The sequence below is a fragment of the Nelumbo nucifera genome, chromosome 1 (assembly GCF_055504915.1).
Source record: "Nelumbo nucifera cultivar China Antique chromosome 1, China Antique-T2T, whole genome shotgun sequence".
NCBI lineage: Eukaryota > Viridiplantae > Streptophyta > Magnoliopsida > Proteales > Nelumbonaceae > Nelumbo > Nelumbo nucifera.
The window spans coordinates 149514765-149535628 of NC_142649.1; the positions used below are offsets into that span (position 1 = coordinate 149514765).

The window sequence follows — 20864 nt, forward strand, 5'->3', positions numbered from 1 at the left end:
TGCCCGCATGCACTGCATCAGGTCGTCCAACCGGTTTTGGCTGGCTGCCAGGGGGACGGCAGTCGGTTCAGTAAAGGTTGTCTCAATAGGGGGAGGAAAGGGGATGCTTGTGGCAGGAAGGTTTACGGGCGCCACTGCTTGTGGCGCATTTAAGCTGGGGATTCCATCCACCGAAAGGGGGATGGTGAACTGTCCAACGCACACCACGGGAACTTGAAGTTGTTCCCCGGTGGTGTTTGTCTCCGTGCCACGCCCGACGTTGCTGGAAGAGGCCATGAGTGTTGGGTTTTTTTAAGAAGAAAAGGGGGTATGAGAGTTTGGAGGGAGGCTTTTTTGAAGCGTTCCCACAGACAGCGCCAATTGATGAAGTGCAATCCGGCCGGTCTTAGCTGTCAATGACCTTGCCTCTGAACTGAGTAGCAGAGAACCTGAAATGGAGAAGACGATGAAGCTCCGGGGGGAACCCGGTGTAAAGGCTCCGAAGCTTAAGTTAGAATCCTTCAAAGGCAAGGTAAAACCAGATAGCGCAAAGTTTGCATACCTCCTCTTTGGGGGTGGAGAGCCTTTTATAACCACTTCGCGCACTCACTCCTAGACTCCTGTCAGGTCAGGAATGAGTATTTTCGTGCTTCTGCCAGTTCGGGCGTCATAGCCTCTGTTGGGGCAGAACCGTCACTGCTCTTTTTGTCGGAGCCGTCTCTGTAACTGGAGGTAGCGGTTGACAGGTGATGGTGGCCGTTTGAAATGCGGCCGTCAGGCATCAGATCCCAAGTCAGTCAAGTGCGCCGCCCCCGGATACGGACTCCTTCGGTGTCAGGTACGGTGTGGTTCGTCCAGTTCAATGCTCCAGAAGCGAAGTGCCCGGAGCGGTGCGTGAGGCGAAGTCTTGAGTTCAGATAAGGGGGGCCCCGGACTATCATAGGACGGGCCAGTTCGGGTCTCTGCTTTGTGCGACCCGGGGCCAAAGGGAGAGTTCGGGCTCCTCATAGGGAGTTCGAGCACTAACTAGGGAGTTCAGGCACTTTGTAGGGAGTTCGGACCGTTGGCCTCTTCCCTTTGGTGTTTGTTCCCTTGGTAAGTGCCGAGCTTCTTGTTTTTTTTTTTGCCACGTGGCGTGATTTGCGAGGTCGGACCAAATCTTCCTTCATCAAGTTCCACGTAGAGTTTCAGATTTTTGGTGTTTTTTCCCTAAATTAGTGCTGCACCTTAAAGGCAATCCCACTCATAAATAGCAAACAGTCATTTGGTTGGGCATCTTCAACGTTACAACTAATTAGAGGGCGGCCGACGAGGCTCAACTGCTCAACAACGTTACAGCTTTGAAATGGTTATGACGTTGCTTGCCAATGGAACATGTCTTCAGCTATAGGGCCAACTCTGTAGGTAGAGGCGGCAATTTTTCACCCAACCCTTTGAACCCATCCAATTCATCTAAATCGCCCACTTAGCGGATTGGAAATGAATTGATCACTCATTGAGTCAATTTAAATGGGTTGGGTTGTGGATAACCATTGGGTTAATTACTACGGATATAAGTATTAATTTCTTGACCATTTTTTTCGTTTGAATGAAATAATTTATAATTAATGCATTGATTTTCTATTAATTATTGACTAAAATTAGTTTTGTCTCGAATCAACATATTTCATCCAAATCAATTTGACCTGAGTTCGGACCAGCTCAACTTGGTCTAAATGTGAACAGACTAGATCACCTCAGTTCAGTTCGTTTGGGTCGGCTAGCCCAGTCCGAACCCGCCCCACCCCAGGACAAGACGATCTGGGTTGACCTGAATCCGGAACGAGTTCGGTTGGGATGGTTCAACCCAAGCCCGACTTGGCCCGACCCAAAATCCATCCCACTTGCTTTGCTCAGACTGGATCGTTCGGTCTAACTCGTATCCGCACAACACAACCCGAATCTGGACCGGTTAGATTTACTTCTCTTGACTTGCTTCGGGCCAATCGGTTCAGTCCCAAACCCGTGCACAAACTTGATATGGGTCGGTCCAAGTTAATTCGCCATTAACTAAACCGGTTCGGTCTGGCCCGATCAGATTGATCCAGATCTAAATGGTTCAACCACCCTTGATGTGATTAGCTCGAAGACAATCCAATTTGACAGTTCAAGTTGGTCTAACCAGTTTGAACCTAAGTGGTTTAGTCAAACCCAAAACCCAAACATAATCAAATGGCTTTGCCGCTTGTGTAAAAATAACATGCATGTAATGTGATTTGCACCTTCACCACTTGTGTAAATAGCAACTACTATTATCACCAAGCTATGACCAACTTACTTGTCAAGAGAAAATTAGTTTTTTGTTTTAAGTACATAAATATAAGATTAATAGGTTTGGGTGGGTTGGATTGGGTTAAAGCGGATTTGGGTTAAATCCAACCCATTTAATGTTATATAACTGGGTCATTAATGGGTTGGCGGGTTAGATGGATTGAGTTAAAACTCAATCCAAACCAAACCCAACCCAACCCGCCTAATTGCCACCGCTAACTATACAAATCAATGAGATATTTTGGCATTGAAAGGGACGGTTTTCCAATGAAATCAATGACCACCCTTGACCCCTGCAATGAATCTCTCTCTGTTGGGATTTTTCTTGAGCTAGGAAATTGAAAAGGTTATCTTTCTATAACCACCTTTATGTAATCACCTTTTTATTGATAGAGTGTTGTTAATGCCATTTATTCTTGCCGAGCGGGAGGCGTAGGAGCTACTGGATCCGCGAAGAAGAATCTTGCCTGAAAACAAAGGAGTTGGGGTTGTTGGAGAGGATGAAAACAGAGACAGAGACAAAGGCATAGATGGCGTCAATGGGATGTTTGATGAAAATCCACGTTCCTTTCGAGTTGGCGGCAATTGTAGGGGGAAGCAATGAAGTGGGCTTAGATAATTTTATCAAAAAAGGGTATTTTAGGATTTTTTAAAAAACATATCAATCATGTGATGTCACATGTTAACTGTGACGGAAAGTTAACGGGGAGGTTTTAGACAATTGTCAAAGCCATATATATATCTATACTACTTTAAAAAGTACGAATAGCCCCTAAAAATTTCTAGAATTTTAGTTGGACAATTATTTGCCCCTTTGTGTTAATGCTTTTAGATTTGAATTTGAGGACAAATTTGATATTTTGTTGATTGTTTTAAATGAATTACTTAAATGAATTGTACTGAAATTTCATGGAGTATTTAGTTGGATGTATTTATCTCTCTTTTAATTAATAATGAATTATAACTGAAATTTCATGGAGTGTTTAGCTAGATGTGGATTTTGAGTGTGGCTCCACAATTTTGATTATGGTTCTTGGGTTAGCTTTTCCATTGGCTTATAAGTAGTTTCTACCCAATCTCAAGATATTTGAAAGGGTCTCATCTGAAATATCCATTTCAAAAGTCAATTTTTTTCTAAAAAAATTGTGAAATAGGGTTTAAAATTGATTTATAAGATTATAGCCATCCCAATATCGACAACACAAAGAAAAATACTTGGGTCCTCCAATTATTCAAGGCATAATTGATAAGAAGGCTTTGAATAACATTACAAGTAAAATAAAGAAGAAAGTTTAGGGTTGGAAATTGAAAACTCTATTTAAAGATGAAAGACTAATCCTTATCAAATAAGTTTTGAATGTGGTTCGTGCATCCGTTTTTCATCTTGCTGCTAGCTGCGCTAGCGCTTTTTATTTCAAGGTGCCAACTAGCCAGTTAGTAAGGTCTCTTGGTGGTTATAGCAAAGAGACTTGGAGTCAAATCCCAATTGCCAATGTTTTAAAAAACGACCCAAAACCGAAACCATTCTAACCAATGGTTTTTCGGGTTGATGGTTCGATTATTCGGTTCGAATGGATGGCCCGTTTTGACAAAATAAATTTAAAAATAAAGCATAATAATTAAAATTTAAAAATGACCAAAAACTATTGAACGAATTGACGGTTTGACTACCCAGGTCAACGGGTGGTTGATCGATTCAACAGTTTTTGGCCAGGGACTGGGTTTGGAGTGGAACTAGTTGCCTGGGCGGTTCTCGAGCCGAACGGTCTGACCGTTCGGGTCAACAATGGTTCAAAAACCATGCCACCTGCGCCTAGGTTGGAGGTTATGGGTTTGGGGAATGGGCCACCCCCCGTTGTGTAGCCCCATGGAGCAAAAAAAAAAAAAAAATGTAAATCATCTATTTAAAATGATGTTCAAATGAACATACCCTCAAAAAGATTGATAAAATTCAAAGTCAATTCTTTTGAGGCCCAAGAGAAGGCAAATGAGTAATTGTAGGAAAAGAAAAGGCTTTACAAAGTAATGACACTTTTATTTTTGGAAAAATCACTAAAAAGCCTTGGAGTTTCTGGAAAATCTATTATTTCCCCTTTGTGTTAATGCTTTCATATTTGAATTTGAGAGCAAATAAAGTATTTCGTTGATTGTTTAAAATGAGATCAGAATATGACAAATTGAACCCTCCATTGTTAACTTCTTGTTGAATTGTATAAGAGGGCAATAATGGAATTATTTTATGCTTCTTAAATAACTATATAACATGTCTGATTTTTTTTTATAACTCACAATGTGTCTAAATAGACATTTATAAATCACAAAACTTAATAAGTTGTAATTAAAATTGCATGGAATATTTAGACAATTTTAACTACTCTAGACACTTGGAGTTACATGTTGGTTTGTAGATGAATTACAAATAACTTGGTCTCTCTTTCTCTCTCTCTATTATGAAGATATAAATTGTAAATTGAATGCTATTTTTCATTTCATTCTATTTTCTCTCATTAAGTCTCATATTTAAGGTAACTTGTATTCCCTCTCATTGAATCATATGTTTAATGTATTCTTGTTTCTCATCATTAAATTTCATTAATTAAATTTGTGAATAGCAATTTTAATAGTATAAAAACTTATATATCCAAAATCGATTTGGAAACAAAATTGATTTTTAGGTATGATAAATGAGAATCTTTATGAATAATAGAAATTGAATATAAAATTTAAAACTGCCTTAGCAATGAAACCACTATCATGTTTGTTAAATAATGGAAACCACTATTCTATCACTCTATTAAATAAATCAAATGATTCAATGGTTTGATTAGTTAGATTACCATGTTGTTGGCGAAGTCAATGATTTTTTTATAGATAAGCAATTTAGTGGTAAATGAACCTTAAATCCTGGTCAATTAACTATTCAATTAGTTTGATCGATCTCTAGGTAAGTAATGGTTTAATTAGCACAATAAATTGAAAATATTGATACAAGTTATAGAGTAAGAAAGTTTGACACAAATCTTTAGATTGAAAGGCAATAAATGACCAATATATATATATATATTGTTATTGTTGTTGTCATTTGAAATTGCCACGTGCAAATCATGTGCATATACACACATCTATTCTATATATATAAAGCAACTCAGTCCACGTGCACTTCACTCCCAATTTCAAAACTCATCCCAAAATCCACTTTCTAATTGTCTATATTTTTTGAATTTTGAATTTTTTAGTTCCATGTAATTAATCCATTCGATAGATTTTCCTACTACACAAATAAAGAGTCCAGTTCGAAACAAACAGATTCTAAGTCGTAATTTACTCCAAAATACGATTCTTAGAATCAAACTTAAAATCTTCTCTCTGCGACCGAGTTTAAAGATTTCAACTGAATCAGTCTCTCTGCTACAACACAACAAATTGATTCCAAACAAGAGCAGAGCATCGACCTTTACACTTGAAATTTGGCTTCTCTAACATCGTTGTATTCCGAGAATATTAATTGAATCCAGTCTCTCCGATCACCACCTCTTTCATAACTACTTACGCTAAACCATTATAAGGCATCGACTTCAAGGACCAAAACAGGGGAGCTTTTTACCCCAAAACATTACCAAACAGGTCGGGTTTGCTGAGATATTGGCCATCGACGTCGTTCCGGCGATTGAACTCTATTTTTTGACGTGAAATCCCACCGGAGATAACCCTGTTATTCATCGACATTAAGGATCAAAACAGGGGAGATTTAAAAGCCACCACCCCTGTTATGGGTCAATTTTGTTAGAAACAATGACCGCCGGCATCACTCCGGCGACCGAACATCATTTTTGGACGTGAAATCCCATCGGAGGTAGCCCTGTTATTCATCAACATTAAGGACCAAAGCAGGGGAGATTTAAAAACCACCGCCCCTGCTATGGGTTAGTTTTGCTAGAAACATTGGAAATAGCCCCTGTATCGCACTGTGGTCGCCACCACTGTAGCGATAACTGGATGAAGGAGGTGTTTTGGGTCGGGTTATCTGGATATTCTGACCCGAATTCGGTCAATATGTGTTTTGGGTCGGTTAGATGGATATTTCTACCCGGAATCATTCGATCCAGATGTGTTTTGGGTCAGTTATCTTGTTATTCTGACCTGGATTCGATCCAAGGCCATATTTTGTTTTGTTTTCATATGGTTAAACTAGGTATTCCGACTTTGATTTACCCAAATCCATTAATTAGGAGAATTCAAAACCAATAATTATTTACCTCATAAACTATTTATTTTCATTATTATTTTCGAAAATGATGTAATATTCATTTTGTAAATTATTTAAATATTTAATAATGATTTTGAAAATTATATACATAATGTTCCAAGTTAATTATTTAAAAAATAATTATTGACATAATATTCTAGCTCACTTATTTAATAAATAATTATTAAATAAATATTAATATAATAAATGGATTTCGGAAATATATTAAAATATTCAATACTTTTCAATTGAATAACAAAATAAGTTCTATTATTTTGAATTAAAAAATTAGAAAATTATAATAAATTATTATATTACTAAATTAGAATAAATTATTAAATTATTTTTTAAAAAATTTCAATACTTTTCAGTAATTATTGAATGACAAAATAAATTCCTTTTTTTAATTAGAAAATTAGAAAATCATAATAAATTATTATATTACTTTTCAGAAATTAGAAAATTATTTTCCAGAGAAATTATTAAATTATTTTTTAGAACAAAATGCTATTCAAACAATTTGTGTAATTATTGTTGTTTTTGTTCTTATTAGTTTAATTATAAATAGTTTAAATATTATTAGAAATTTAATAATAATTTTTATAAATTATTTGTGTATTTATAAATAGCATAATTGTAATTAGTAAGAGAACCAATTTAAATTAGAAAATTACTTAAATTACTAAATTTACTTACATTATTGAATTAGAAAATTACTTAAATTACTGAAACAAAAATTAGTGAACTTCTTAAAATTACTCATTTAGTAAAGTTAGTTAACAATAAAATTAATAATCACTTAAACTACTAGAAATTAGTATATTAGTAAAATGTTAATAATTAGTAAAATTTATGGTAAATAGTAAATTAGTAAAGTTACCATAAATTATTAAATTAGAAAATTAGTAAATTAATAATTTAAAAAAAAACTAATAATGTTATCATAAATTACTAGAATAGAACTAGAAAGTTAGTAAAATTATTTAACAATTTACTAATAAATTTTCTATTTTAAGTAAATAAGTAAAATTAGTAAATTAGAAAAATTAGAAAATTGATTATTCAAATTGGGGTAAACCTTAATTAGAAATATTATAAGTTGATGTTCTTAGCCATAAAAAAAAAATCAAAACCCGTGCTTCGCATCATCGCATAGTTCCTACTAGTATTACATATATATAGAGAGAGAGGACCCGGTGATTCGTTTCGATTTCAAGTTCGAGTTCCATATCGAGTTCGAGCTACTCTACTCCAATGGCGGAAGATCTCGTCTTGGACACGGCAATCAGAGATTGGGTTTTGATCCCTCTCTCTGTCGTCATGGTTCTGATTGGAATTCTTCGCTACTTCGTCTCCAAGCTTATGCGATCTTATCAGTCGCCTGATGCCAAGGTCGTCAAAGAAGGGTAAATAATACTTATAGAACAATCATAATCAGACGATAATCCCCGTTTTTCTTTTCATTCTTTTTTCTCACTTAAAGAGTTTTGATTTTGACTTTAGGGTTTGTCTTTGATTTCAGACAGGTCGTTATTAGGGCCAGGAGTTTACGAGCAGCTGCAAATTTTATACCACTGAAGTCGTTTCGTGCTCGAAGGGCGTATTTCAGTAATGAGGTTCACTTTCTTCAGTCCTTGTCTGTAAATTTTATACCGCTAATTTCGATGACCAATTCAGCAATTCTGTTCTTGTACTTTATCAATCCTATAAAATGTTTATTATTTTATTCAAGCGTTTCATTTCCTGCTTATTTGTTTGATGCGTTTTTATTCTATCATGGTTGATATCTCTTTTTAGTAGTAAATTCAGCTGAAACTTCTTTTTCTCCTGCCTAGTATGGACACTCCTTTTTTCACTTGTTCCTTTCCGGGGCTTTCTTTTCTAAGTAGTCGTCCTCCATGGTTTATACATTTTCAGTCTGGTAAACATGGCACCTCACTTTTCTATGTTTACAAGCATTCCAGTGAAGGCACCATTTTAAATGAAAGTTTATGCGTTCAGCTGGTATACTCAACTCTGAACCATGGGGCACAACCTAATTATTTCTCCTTGACCCTGACCATGGAAACATTGTCTGGAGTTGCAAACTATCCAGAGACACAACTTATGTCAAATTTCAAGTACTGTAAAAAGAACAAAACTAAATGACTTCATAACCCTTGATTTTCATGTGCACCACGACAGAATTGGTTTGTTAAATTTATCCATTTTCGAGTTCTGGTGCGATATGCTGCATCCATCATTGCTTGAAATTATTCGGTTTGACATTGCAGGAGAATGGTCTGTTATATGTACCCAAGGGCCAGGTGCCAAATGCACAAGCACAAATGTTCTCTGATCCTAACATGGCCATGGATATGATGAAGAAAAACCTTTCAATGATAATACCCCAGGTATTGCAATCTGTGGAACCTATCCTGGTTATCATGATTGTTAAGATTGGATTACTTACCCAACTTTTGCTACTTTGTCCTTTAATATTCAGACTCTTACTTTTGCGTGGGTCAACTTTTTCTTCTCTGGATTTGTAGCAGGTATATTTCTTCATTATACTTTAGCTTCTTCCATTTTGAGATGTCAATCTTTCTTTTGAAATGCAATCTCTTACTTTTTCTTTCTTATTTCTTCTTTTCTACATCAAAATCATAAGTATAGGCAGTTATGCAAATTTATGTAGTTTCTGTTATTGCTCCATTTTCTTTCATTGCTTCTCTATACCTTGTACTTTCTCTTAAACCATTAGTTTAACCATTCCATGATTTGGTTACTTTTCTCTTACCAGCAATTTCTTCCTGGTGCATCTGTTCTATAATCTTCTCTTCCATGTACCTTTATGCATTTCCTGTTATGGATGTTATTATAAGGGTCTGGCTTCATTTATCCTTTCCTTTTGCAGCAAAGATACCCTTTCCACTGACTCAGAGATTTAGATCAATGTTACAAAATGGAATTGACCTCAGCACAGTTGATGTTAGCTATGTCAGCAGCCGTTCATGGTACCTTTATTTTTTCTTAACTAGAAGATCGCTTTAGTTCCTTAAACAATATATTACTTTCAATTTTATACTTGTTCTATGATTTTTTTTTCCACTGAATCACTTTAGGATGTTGAGATTGTATATGATTAAGCATTTTTTATGGTTCACCATTATGTTTTCATCAGGTACTTTCTCAATTTATTTGGGCTAAGAGGTCTATTCAGCCTCATTTTGGGAGAAGAAAATGGTAAGCACTAATGCTGTAATAGGTCTGACATATTTCTTTGTTTTTTTTCCCCACTTACCCGGAGAAATAAAACATAAATTTGTTTATGGGTAATGTTCAACTCCACGATGAGCATTTTTAGATGTTACAGAAACTGATATATTTTCACTTATGCAGCTACTGATGACACACAGAGAATGATGCAAATGAGTGGATTTGGATTTGACCCTACAAAGGTATGTGCTTTTATTTGTCCTTTTTTATGGTGGTTAACCTAAGAAATTCTAACATTATTGATTGATGCCAAGTGCCAACACCTATACTTCACCAGTTGCCAAAAAAAACAATAGTATTATATTTCCTATATTATACATAGTTTTAAGTAGCAGTAAGCAGTTTTGATTCCATACTTAAGATTCCTTATTGGAAAAAGGAAAACAGAACATTTAACTATGTAATTAGAGATATGATTTAATATTTCATGACATGGATCTGTTTATATTCAAATTGAAGGGATATGATGACCACAAGCTGTCTTTCATCCATATAGCTTAAGATGTAGTTTGGTAGTATATTCAGTTTGAGGCATTGGGAATTTGGCTGACCGAGATATCCTAATTGTTAATACTTTAACATCACAATATTGATGAATATAGTGTCCATTGGGGAGGGCTTTCACGGAGAAGCTTTTGGCTTTGCAAGGTGGGCCCTGCATGGAAAGCCTAGAAGCTATGTTTGGTGAAAAATCAAGAAAGCCCGAATACACTTTCATTCAGCCAAGAAATTGACCTTTGGGTGAAACTGGTTTAGTAACTTCAAAGTGGCTTATTGAAATCAGCTCAATCAAAGCTGAAGTCCTCCCAAAGGGGCCCATAGTTTTGGTATTTTGAGGCTTTGAACAAGATGTGTCCAACATTGCGAAAGAGATAAAATTACCTCTTTGTAGTGACTATGTATTGAACACAAAAAGAAAGGAAGAAAAAAAGAACGAAGCTATTTGGTTTCGTAGTTATTTGGAATATCACTATTTTGCATTACTATTTTTTGGTACCACCGAATATTGTGTGTAATGTGGTTTAATTTTGAGTTTTTATTGACCGTTTAAATTCCCTCAATTTATGGGCCACTATTTTCATTATAAATTTGATTTTCTGTTCAAATAATTTAGAACCCCCATTTCACTTGCTCTAGGACTGGAAAAGCTTTCAATTAGAAAACATTTACAATCACCCGTTTCAATATCTGTTATCCCATTTAACCCTTACTTTGCTTTGCCTAAAACTAATGTTCTTGTGATTTTTTTTTACTATTGTACTTCTCAGAGCTTGAGTGCAGAGAAAGACAGTCTAGACATAGTTCAACATGAGTGGGCTCTCCCAAAGTTCGAGCAGCGTGCTGAAGAGGTCTTGAGAAGACTTGTCAGCTGAGCAGTGCTACATTAACTCGTTGCCTGCTCAAGAGGGATATAGTCTATTATTCCCTTTGTTTTCTTGATTAAGCTCCCAAAAAGTTGATGGATGTTGTTATACTTCTAGAACTGTTACAGGAAAGCAAACTGATCATTCTCACTCGAATCCTCTTTGGTTAAATTAATATTAACAATCATGTTATCCCATTGTATTCTTTTCATCCTGCGTTTGTATCGGAACTAGCTTTGATTCATTTATTTTCCACCGAAGAAAGCATGGAATTTTGATATTTTCATTGTATTTGCGGTTGACAGTTTGGTTTTAAGCAGAGCATTGACCAATCTCTTCCCCGGCAACAAGTTATTTTCACCTTCTTCAGTCCACCCTACAACTGCGTGCATTCCATAACCGTAATCCATAATCCATAATCCATCCATCGAAATATCTAATACTTAAAAAAAAGTAGTGAATGCCTGCCTGCCTAAATGCTGAAATCTGCTGCCCATAACATAAGCCATAGAGGAAAGGCCAAGGATGAGTGACATTATTTGGAAGATTGGTTAACCTTGGAATTTTCACAATGGCAATCCATTCTTGGTCTACGATGGTTCTCCAACTAGTGCCACAAATTGTTTATGCTTCGGGTCCCTTAAGGATCGATCGATTGGGTGCCCATCATACATACCAAGACTCTGGTTATCTCTAACACAATGCATGGAGTGATCTCTCAAGCCCAGGAAGTCAAGTCTTCCTTCCATAATGCAAATGCAATGCTCAACAGGGCCCACCAAAAATTGGTCTCATGTAGGAATCATCAAACTTCCTCCAGTAACGGTGTATGGTGTAAACTGGCCTTTCAATGAGCATGGACAAGCTATCCTTTGCACGGACAATGTTGGTTGTTGCAGATTCTTCAAAAGAAAGCAATGGGAGGTTGGCAGCATCTTCTTTAGGAGAGTCATTCTGTCGACGTTCTGGGCGTTGGTTCTTGTCCATTGCACGGTGAGGAAGCAGAACTTTTATTAGTGGCTTTGTGAGGAAACCAAACACCTGTGGTATGATTTGTCTAATTAAGTAAGTTGGTTAACATATCTTCCAATCAGAAGTTGATTAAACACTACAAGGAATTTATAAATTGCATACTCACCAGCGTGCTAAAGAGAACAACAATAACAGTGTAGGTGATCATGGTGGCATAAACCGGATCCCAGGTAACACCGGAGTATGTAAACTTCACAAGATGGTAGAAAAGAAATAGAACATAATAACTAGTTAGATCATATAAGGATGCTACATTTTATCTGATCAATCAAATAATGAGTAATGAAGTGTGTGACATTGTCTCAGAACAATGCAGACCTGATTGAAAGCCAGAGCAATAGAGACAGCTCCTCTCATTAGCCCAGCCCACCAGATTATAACCTAGATAAAATTGAAAACAATAAAGTTAAATGCTTTTTGATCACGAAATGGTTCTGATTTCTGTCACTTCAACTCATAAGATCATTGATTAGTAAAATATGGAAAGAAGGAAATACACACCTGGTGTTTGAATGTAATTAGCACCCTCTCAGTTTTTGAGTTCATGTAATTGGATAATGCAGAGAGAGGAAATACAAATGCAGCACGCCCAAGTAATATTAGTAAGATAATAGTACTGTAGATCCCCATTGACGTCCCAAAGCTACAATCAAGAGAAAATTTGTGAAGGTAAAGAGAAAAACAGAAACAGGATCAACTGTTTGAATGGATTTTTGAGTATCACACATTAAGTCATACTTTTATAGGGTCTAAAAAATGATCAATCAGATTGTGTCATCTAAAGAATCAGAGGAGAAAGCCATATGGCACCAGAACCTATCAACTTGTTACTAATTGTAGAAAGATTTCAGAGAACTGCCACAATCACTGTGTTTTGAAGGCTGTAAGGGGCTTATATATTGGATTTACCTTGAGAGGCTCAATGACACTTATTTAGGGTGGTTTAGCTGAACGGTAAGACTCCAAAAGAAATTATTATTCTCTGTTATTGCCTCGTTATTCTAATTTAGTTTTCTAGAATCATGTTGAGGCTGAATTTCTCCAAAAGATACCGAGGGGTTTAGGAGCAACTGACCTCTCTCTATCTAATTGTTACAAGTAAAATACGAATGAGTGGGTTGTATGCTTCATGCATTTGGAGGTTCTGTGGCCATGCCTTATACTTTTTCCTTGTGAAATGGAATTGGTCCATTTGCCGAACTATGTCTAATAGAGGTCATCCCAGTCATCTGGTTAATTTATTATTTTTCCAAATTATGAATAAAATGAAAGCATATTTAAAGGGAAAAAAAAGTGTACCTTGTCTTGCTCATTTTCCATTTCTCAATGTCAAGAGCATCCATTCCAACATAAAGAAAGATGAATGTTTCTGCAATGAAGGACAATGTTGCAAATATATGCCTGAAAAAGTAGATATCATAATAAGTTTTACCAATCATCTCTGAAGTGAAGTAGCTTGAACATCAAAATTTTGGTTAATGAAAAATAACAAAATCAACAGGAACCAACCACCAAGATTGACCAAATGTCTTAGAAGAACTAGAACACTGTATTAAATCTCTCTGAGTTCCTGAAGCCCACATATAGAAAGCTGACTATCTCTTCATACTTGCCTGGTTGTGATTCTTGAATTTTCACTGACATTATGCCATGCATAATGTGACATGACAATACCACAGAAGAAGACTGTGAGAATCCCACTGAGGTGCAAGAGCTGCACATGGAAAATACAATTAAGATGAACAATGTGATGACATGTGCCTAAGATGCACACACACAAGATTGACAATGCTGTATTTGCTTATTCAAGTGTAGGATACCACTGAACACTAATCTTAGTTCTAAATTAGTTGATAAAGAAAAGCACAACCTCCTTGCTCATCCACCCTCAGTTTAAGAGACACATACAGGGATTGGGCATCCCAGCAAAAACTAGCAAGATAGGAAACCATCAAATTGGAAAGTTCAGCCCAATCAGAAAAGAATAACTGTTTGATCAGTCTGACATTTTTTAAGTCATCAATGACTAACCATTTTACATGAAGCTTCATTTATGCCTGCACATTGCAGAAGGATGAAAAAGCATGAAATTTATCTTTCCTGCATGATCAAACTTCACTTCCATCAACAAAGGTTCTTTCCCAGCTTGGAAAGCCAAGGTGTTTCACTATCAAGACGTGATGCAATGACTTAAATTCTTTCCACTTATTTTTCCCTCTCCCACCTGAGCATGTGCCAGGGGAGGGGGGATTTGTGAGCATAAATGTTTGCCTCATCCCATGATATCAAGGAGACCAAAATGTGAAATGAACATTTTTAAGGTAAAATTAGGATATTAACTTCAAGATTAAAAGTTATGCATGAGTGATGATATACAAGTTTTATTAGACGATTTTACTCCTACATCAGATGTTTACCTCAGACAGCATGTAGGACAGATACGCCATTAAAATCATTAGAGCAATTTCACGATCAGTTGAGTGTCTGCAAATAACAGATGGCATCTGAATAGTCACCTTAATAACAGAGGAAATAGAAGGATTTCTGTATCAGCATAAAAGCTACAAAGATCACTTACCTACCAAAATACAAGGCTTTAAGAGTATATGCAGTCAACAGTCCAGCCTACAAAAAGAGACAAACATATATATCAACATAAGAAAAGACCAAGAAAAGATGGCTTCGAAGATATTCTTCCAAAAAAACGTTCCAATCTGTAACTCACAATATCAAATATGGACATCGCAAAACCAATATCACAATCATATGTCTACATATAGATAATTTGCTAAAAAACTAAAATTAAAGAATTACTAGCACATTAATAGTATTTATAACAAGAAATAACCTTGCTTAGATGGTCTCTAGATACTCTTACTAATGTACCGATCCAAAGAAAGGGTCCTTGGTGGTGGTGTTTGATGAATGCTGAAGAAAATTCTACAAGAAATCTAGAAATATTTCTTATCCAAACATAACAGGGGATTTCTAGGCCATAGGGGGGGACCAAGGCTCTATGCAATTTTATGGATGACATTCATAATGTAGATACAGTAGACAGTACTTATTATGCAAATAGATAATACAAAATGAAGGGCTCTGTTCAAAAAGTGGATATTTAGACATGGTACCTTATTGTGAAAGTCTTAGCTAGAATGCCACAATAATAGGAAATGGGCTATATGAGAGAGAGAGAGAGAGAGAGGTTATGGAATCTTGACTTACAACAACTCCAAGAGCAGTGCTTATAAAAAATAAATACAGGAAGTCTTTGAGGACATTGGCTGCTGCCCAACCTTTAAGCCTAGAAACATTGAGCTTTTTAACTGTATTAAAGAGAACAATTGATGTTGCGTCATTCACCACTCCTTCCCCAAAGACTAGGCTGTAAAGCAGAGGTGTCTCATCTTGATGCAGGACCTATGTGCAAATTTAGAAAGTGATAGGATCCATGTTATATGCCTGAAATAGGATAGCATTTAAAATGAAATGGCAGTAAGATCAAACCTGCAGTGTACAGACAGTATCAGTTGCTGAGAAGATTGTTCCAATTGCTGAACCCAGATAACAAATTAAAAATTCAATTGCAATGTGTACTTCTTATGAACAATCAAATTGGTGGGAATGACATGCCATAACATATTTAGGTAAGATAAAAAGGATGATAATGATACCAATATAGTCTCGTGCTTGTAGACCAACAAAACCGATCTTTGGAAACAAGAACCAACTACCTAGATTGACAGTAAGAAGTGGCAGTTTAGAAAACATCAAACGAACACTCATGAAATAAAACAGTCATACTTAGACAAGTCTTCAACAATCAAAAAGAACTGTGGTTAAATGTATTAATTTTGGAACCGAAAAGATGATGATCACAGTATTGAAGGAGTGGACTATTACCAGCTGCAATAATGGCTGAAGAAACAAAAACGCCTACAACCCCAAATAGCATAATGGTTAAAAAGTTATGGAAAAACTGCTTCTTCTTGACTTGAAATCTGTAGAAATACTAAACCCAAATGAGTTTTCCATGCATTAGGAGAAGATTATTAATAGAAGGTCTTCTTATTTTGGGAACAGAACATGTTAGTGGTTTTTTTCTTACCCAGCATTGAAGATTATGGGTGGCAGGAGATATATGAAGAACAACTCCTCATTAAATATCAGGATGTGAGAACTTCTGCCCTTACTCCAGAGCAAGATTATGGTTGCAGCTATGCATCCCTAAATTAAAAGACAAAACCAAAGAGGACATAAGGGCCGGGGAAAGCCCATGGTGAACATCAGGATAAATCTTTTATATGCAAATAGAACAGTATGTATTAGCATGCTCCCAAAAGAACAATCTAATTTATTTCTTTTTGGAAGATTTAGGCATGTGACCAATATCTATGGCCGCCTTGGCAATTAAGTAGATGATAGAAGGGAAAGATCTAAACTAAAGGTACAATAAATAACAAGAAAACCCAGGCAGGGTTTATTAAACTAATTTTTGCTTTTGCTTTTTTCTTTTTGGAGGGGGGACAGAAAATAAAATTTAGTTGAGGGTAAACCAAAAAACATAAACTTTGAGGTGATGACCAATGTGCCTCAAGGATCTTCATGACTTATAATATTTTTTTCATGGTTAGAAGTAGGCAGCATACAAATTACTTCTGCTTGACCAAACAAAAATCCATTTTAGAAAAGTGTAATCAGACTGTTATCCATTTTGGAAATTCCATAAAGTTTTGGGAACAAATTTGGTTAGGGAATGCCCCTTTGAAGGACCGATTTCCATCTTTATATGCCCTCTCTACTTTGAAAAAATGAGCCTATCTCTTCCTTCCTTGTCCCATCTTCTTCCAACTTTGGGTTTGGTTGGAATCTGGGGTTAAGAAAGGCTGTTAGAGATGCTGACCTGAACAACATTTCGTCTCTCCTTGGTCTCCTTGAGTTTATTTTCTTGGATCCCACAAAGGAGGACACCAGAATTTGGATACCCAACCCCCCAATCATGTTCTCTTTTGCTTCTTTCTTCAAAACCTTGACTGAGCCGACCAGCTCCTTGGACCCTCCTTTCCCTATCAAAGAGATTTGGGGTAAGCCAATTCCTCCTAGGGTTGAGAGTTTTTGTTAGGAAACGCTTCTGGAAAGAGTCAACACTAGTGATCTGCTTCAAAAAAAGAGATCCAAGACATGCTTATCTCCACACTGGTATGTTTTCTGTAAAGCCGACGGGGAAACTGGTTTCCATATGTTGGTCTCTTGCCAGTATGCAAGAGCGATTTGGGAATGGGCACTTTTCCTTTTTGGTTGCAGTTGGCTCCCTCCTATGAACTTGCAAATGTTATTTTCTTCTTCCTTCTTCAAGTGGCAGTGGAAAAAAGGTAGGACTATGTGGAAATGCCCAAAGGAATTCAAGGATTTTTTCTAGAAAATAGAGGAGGGCTGAAGACCTGATAGACCTGATCCATTTCAAGGTAATACAGTGGTTGAAATTCTCAGAGCTATTTAGAGATTTCACTATGGATGACTTGCTTAGAAAGTGGGGTGAGATTGCTAATTGTAAACAGATCAAAACAGGCCTGAGACTATCATGGATTCGCCCACCATCCGGCTTCATAAAACTAAACTTTGATGGGAGTAGCATAGGGAATCCAAGACTCTCAGGTATTGGGGGCATGTTTAGGGATGAGAATGGGACTGTCTTATCTCTATTCTCAGGCCCAATAGGAACGGGGGACTCTCTCAGAGCTGAGATCTGCACAGCTATGGAAGGTGTCCAAAAAGCGAAGTAGATGAATATCAGAAGACTCGTTTGAAGGGGATTGCGAGGTGGTAGTAGGGTGGCTGAAAGAAGATAAGGCTGGTCTATGGGGGTATAGAAATGAAAAGAAAAAATTTAAGTGACTAGTCAAGGACATGGAAGTGAAGTTCAGTTTCTGCTAATTAACCCATTTGCTGATGAGTTAGCAAAGAGTGAGGTGGGTAGGGAAGCTTTGTTTTGGGCTCAGATGTAATTTCAGACTGTATGGGGCTTTGGCCTCAGTAGGGGGAGTTAATAATTTTTATCTCCCTGATTGTACTATATTTACAGTCTAATTAATGAAAATGTTGTTATTGATCCAATAAAAAGAAGTTATCCATTTTGGAATCATCACCACTCAAAGTGCATAAGAAGTGCAATCAAAACATTAGATTGCATTATTTATATTCATTGTTCTGCTGCTGCTGATAGCGGAGACATGGGATCAAATCCTACCTTCAGTAGTGTTGGGAGGTAGGCTACCCCCGCCGGAGCCGGAGGGTTGTGTGGCCTAAATATAGCTCTACTTGAGCAGAGATGCCTCTGCTACCAGACACCTAATCTGTCTGTGAAAGGAAACTACAGCACCTTTGACATGCAAGAGCTTGGTTGTGAAGTTAAATTATCTTAGGAAAAAAGAACAAATAATTGAGGAAGAAATTTAGCTTGCTTATTAAAGAACTATATGTTGAGTAAACTCGGCAAGAATTACGAGAAAAGAAATCTTCATCTTGATATCTCACATATACAAATAGTTAAGGAAGAAATCAAGCAGAAAAAAGAAGAGAGTAATCGTGGTTTACTTACTATGAGAATAGCGGTGATGGACTCGTTCACCCATCGATTTTCCTGGAGCAAGTGGCCGATAACTATGCAAAGGCAGAGCACTGCAACGAACACCGATATGGAAACGACATGAGCATGACCGTCGGCGTCGGTGAGGTTTTCGAAGAGAGAAGAACCCATGAGTAACTCTGCATGAGAGAGAGAGAGAGAGGAAGAAAGGAAAAAAAAATGCAAGATGAGACAAAAATCTCTCTCTCTCTCTCTCGCTGTGAGTAGGCAATGAGAGGATAGTTTGACACCTACAGAAGCACGATGTGGTTGAGAGAGAGAGAGTAGAGGAGCATGCAGAAGAGGACGATGTTTTGGATGGAGAAGGAAAACCTGGAGATAGACGGCGTTGCCAAGTGTCGTAGAACGTTCCATAGCGAGCAATGCTGGCATCACGGGTCCTACACTACACATGACGGAAATAGCAAATCGATGGAAAGAGGAAACAAAATGAAGTGGAGTTTAGTTGATAATACAGAGAAAACTTTGGCGGTTGGGCGTAAGCAAAAGGACCAACAACAGCGATGTAATTAAACGTCCCCAACAGCCAAACTTCTTTTTCAGGCCTACGTTAATACAAAACTATACAAGGGTAAATGGGTTATGGATGTTACTGAAAACTCAGAGTTCAAAGAGAGAAAATAGCTATAAGAAGGATCCTGAAACATGCAGAAATAATATTAATTGGAATTCAAGACAAATTAAGGTACTGATGATATGACCGGTCGAGCCAGAACTGGTAATTTGGGTACCAGTAGTGGTGTATTATTGTGGTTTAATAATCGATCAGTAAAAGTAGTAAAGTAGTGGAGGCCAATAGCCATCTGATCCGAAGACCCACTTTGGCACTTGAAGAAACATTCACATGCATGGAACTGGATGCCCCGTTCAGAAAAAGATGCATGCATATGCATCAGTTGTTGGTACTTGATACCACTCAATTCTCAATAGTCAGGCCAGAGAGCTTTGTTCGATTGGTGGCGTACGTTGTGGTTGCTTTGTCTTTATTAACCAAATTAATTGGTCAGGACCCGTGCATTGTACTGGCTTTATTTATAAGCAAAATCGATGATGGAGTTTTATGACGTTTTCAATTAAGTGGTGTTTATTTAATTTCAATTCAAGTATTATTTTATGGAGTTATGTCTAGTTTATTCAATTATAATTTAAGTTGTATTTTAGTGAACTCTAGATAAATTGTAAAAGAACTTTTTTTTGTTAATTTTTATTGGTTTATTATTATTTTTGTATTATTTCCTGGTAAATTATAAAAAAAAGCATCATCTTCAAACAATTCTATAAACCACCCTTGTGTTTGGATCCTAACAAAGGCCTCTCCTATAGTTTTGAGAAAAAAAAAAGTGCAAATACCATCTTTCCCTTGGCTTTTCGATAACAAAGACATTGAAGTATTATCATTGTTAATGCACTATCATTCATAATTTAAAGTTTTGACCTTACCTTTTACTAATTTATTTGTTCAGATAACTTTCAAAGAAAAACTCTCCTTACTCTTCTTGGACAAAATAAAGTAAAAAGGCCGAAGTGAAGTAGAACTAATGCATTACATCAACATTTTTTATTTGGAATGCTAACGAAAGGAAGGCATTTGCATCTTTTATCAAAAACAATAGGGGAGGTTTTGTTAAGGTCAAAACATTGGGGAGCTTCATAGGATTGTTAGAAAACCCAAAGAGGTTTTTATAATTTTCCTTTTTTTAAATGGAATTTAAATTGATTTTAAAATAATTAAACTATATTTAAAAGTAATATTTTTATTAATTTTTAAAATTAGTAGAAATTGAATTTATTTAAGTATATTAAGTTTTTATTAAATTTAAATTCCTTATGAAATTTATATAAATTTTTATTTTTAGTGGAACTTAAGTTGGTTTTAAATTAATAAAATTTAATTATAAAACCAATAATTGTTTGATAATTTTGTATTAGTTTTATATTAGTTTTTTATTTATCTTATTCCTTTTATTAATTAAATTCTTTTTATTATATTAATAAAAAATATTTTTATCTATAACAATAATTAATAATT

At 36.2% G+C, this 20864-nt stretch overlaps 2 protein-coding genes across 2 annotated transcripts; one reads left to right on the plus strand and one right to left on the minus strand.

The window, feature by feature from the left end:
- The first annotated feature begins 7671 nt into the window (after positions 1 to 7671).
- LOC104606554 (uncharacterized) lies at positions 7672 to 11354 on the plus strand. Its single transcript, XM_010271830.3, has 8 exons — positions 7672 to 7941; positions 8058 to 8151; positions 8809 to 8928; positions 9021 to 9069; positions 9432 to 9531; positions 9699 to 9760; positions 9917 to 9975; positions 11062 to 11354. Exons 1-8 carry the CDS (start codon positions 7790 to 7792, stop codon positions 11164 to 11166), a joined length of 741 nt encoding a protein of 246 aa, XP_010270132.1. The 5' UTR covers positions 7672 to 7789; the 3' UTR covers positions 11167 to 11354.
- Positions 11355 to 11401: 47 nt separating this feature from the next.
- On the minus strand, positions 11402 to 19105 carry NHX3 (Na+/H+ (sodium hydrogen) exchanger 3). Its single transcript, XM_010271824.3, has 14 exons — positions 18788 to 19105; positions 16298 to 16416; positions 16093 to 16190; positions 15864 to 15923; positions 15697 to 15743; positions 15415 to 15609; positions 14768 to 14814; positions 14607 to 14673; positions 13803 to 13903; positions 13489 to 13590; positions 12691 to 12832; positions 12508 to 12570; positions 12296 to 12379; positions 11402 to 12198 (listed from the first exon to the last, which is right to left on the minus strand). Exons 1-14 carry the CDS (start codon positions 18944 to 18946, stop codon positions 11923 to 11925), a joined length of 1560 nt encoding a protein of 519 aa, XP_010270126.1. The 5' UTR covers positions 18947 to 19105; the 3' UTR covers positions 11402 to 11922.
- Between the last annotated feature and the right edge of the window lie 1759 nt (positions 19106 to 20864).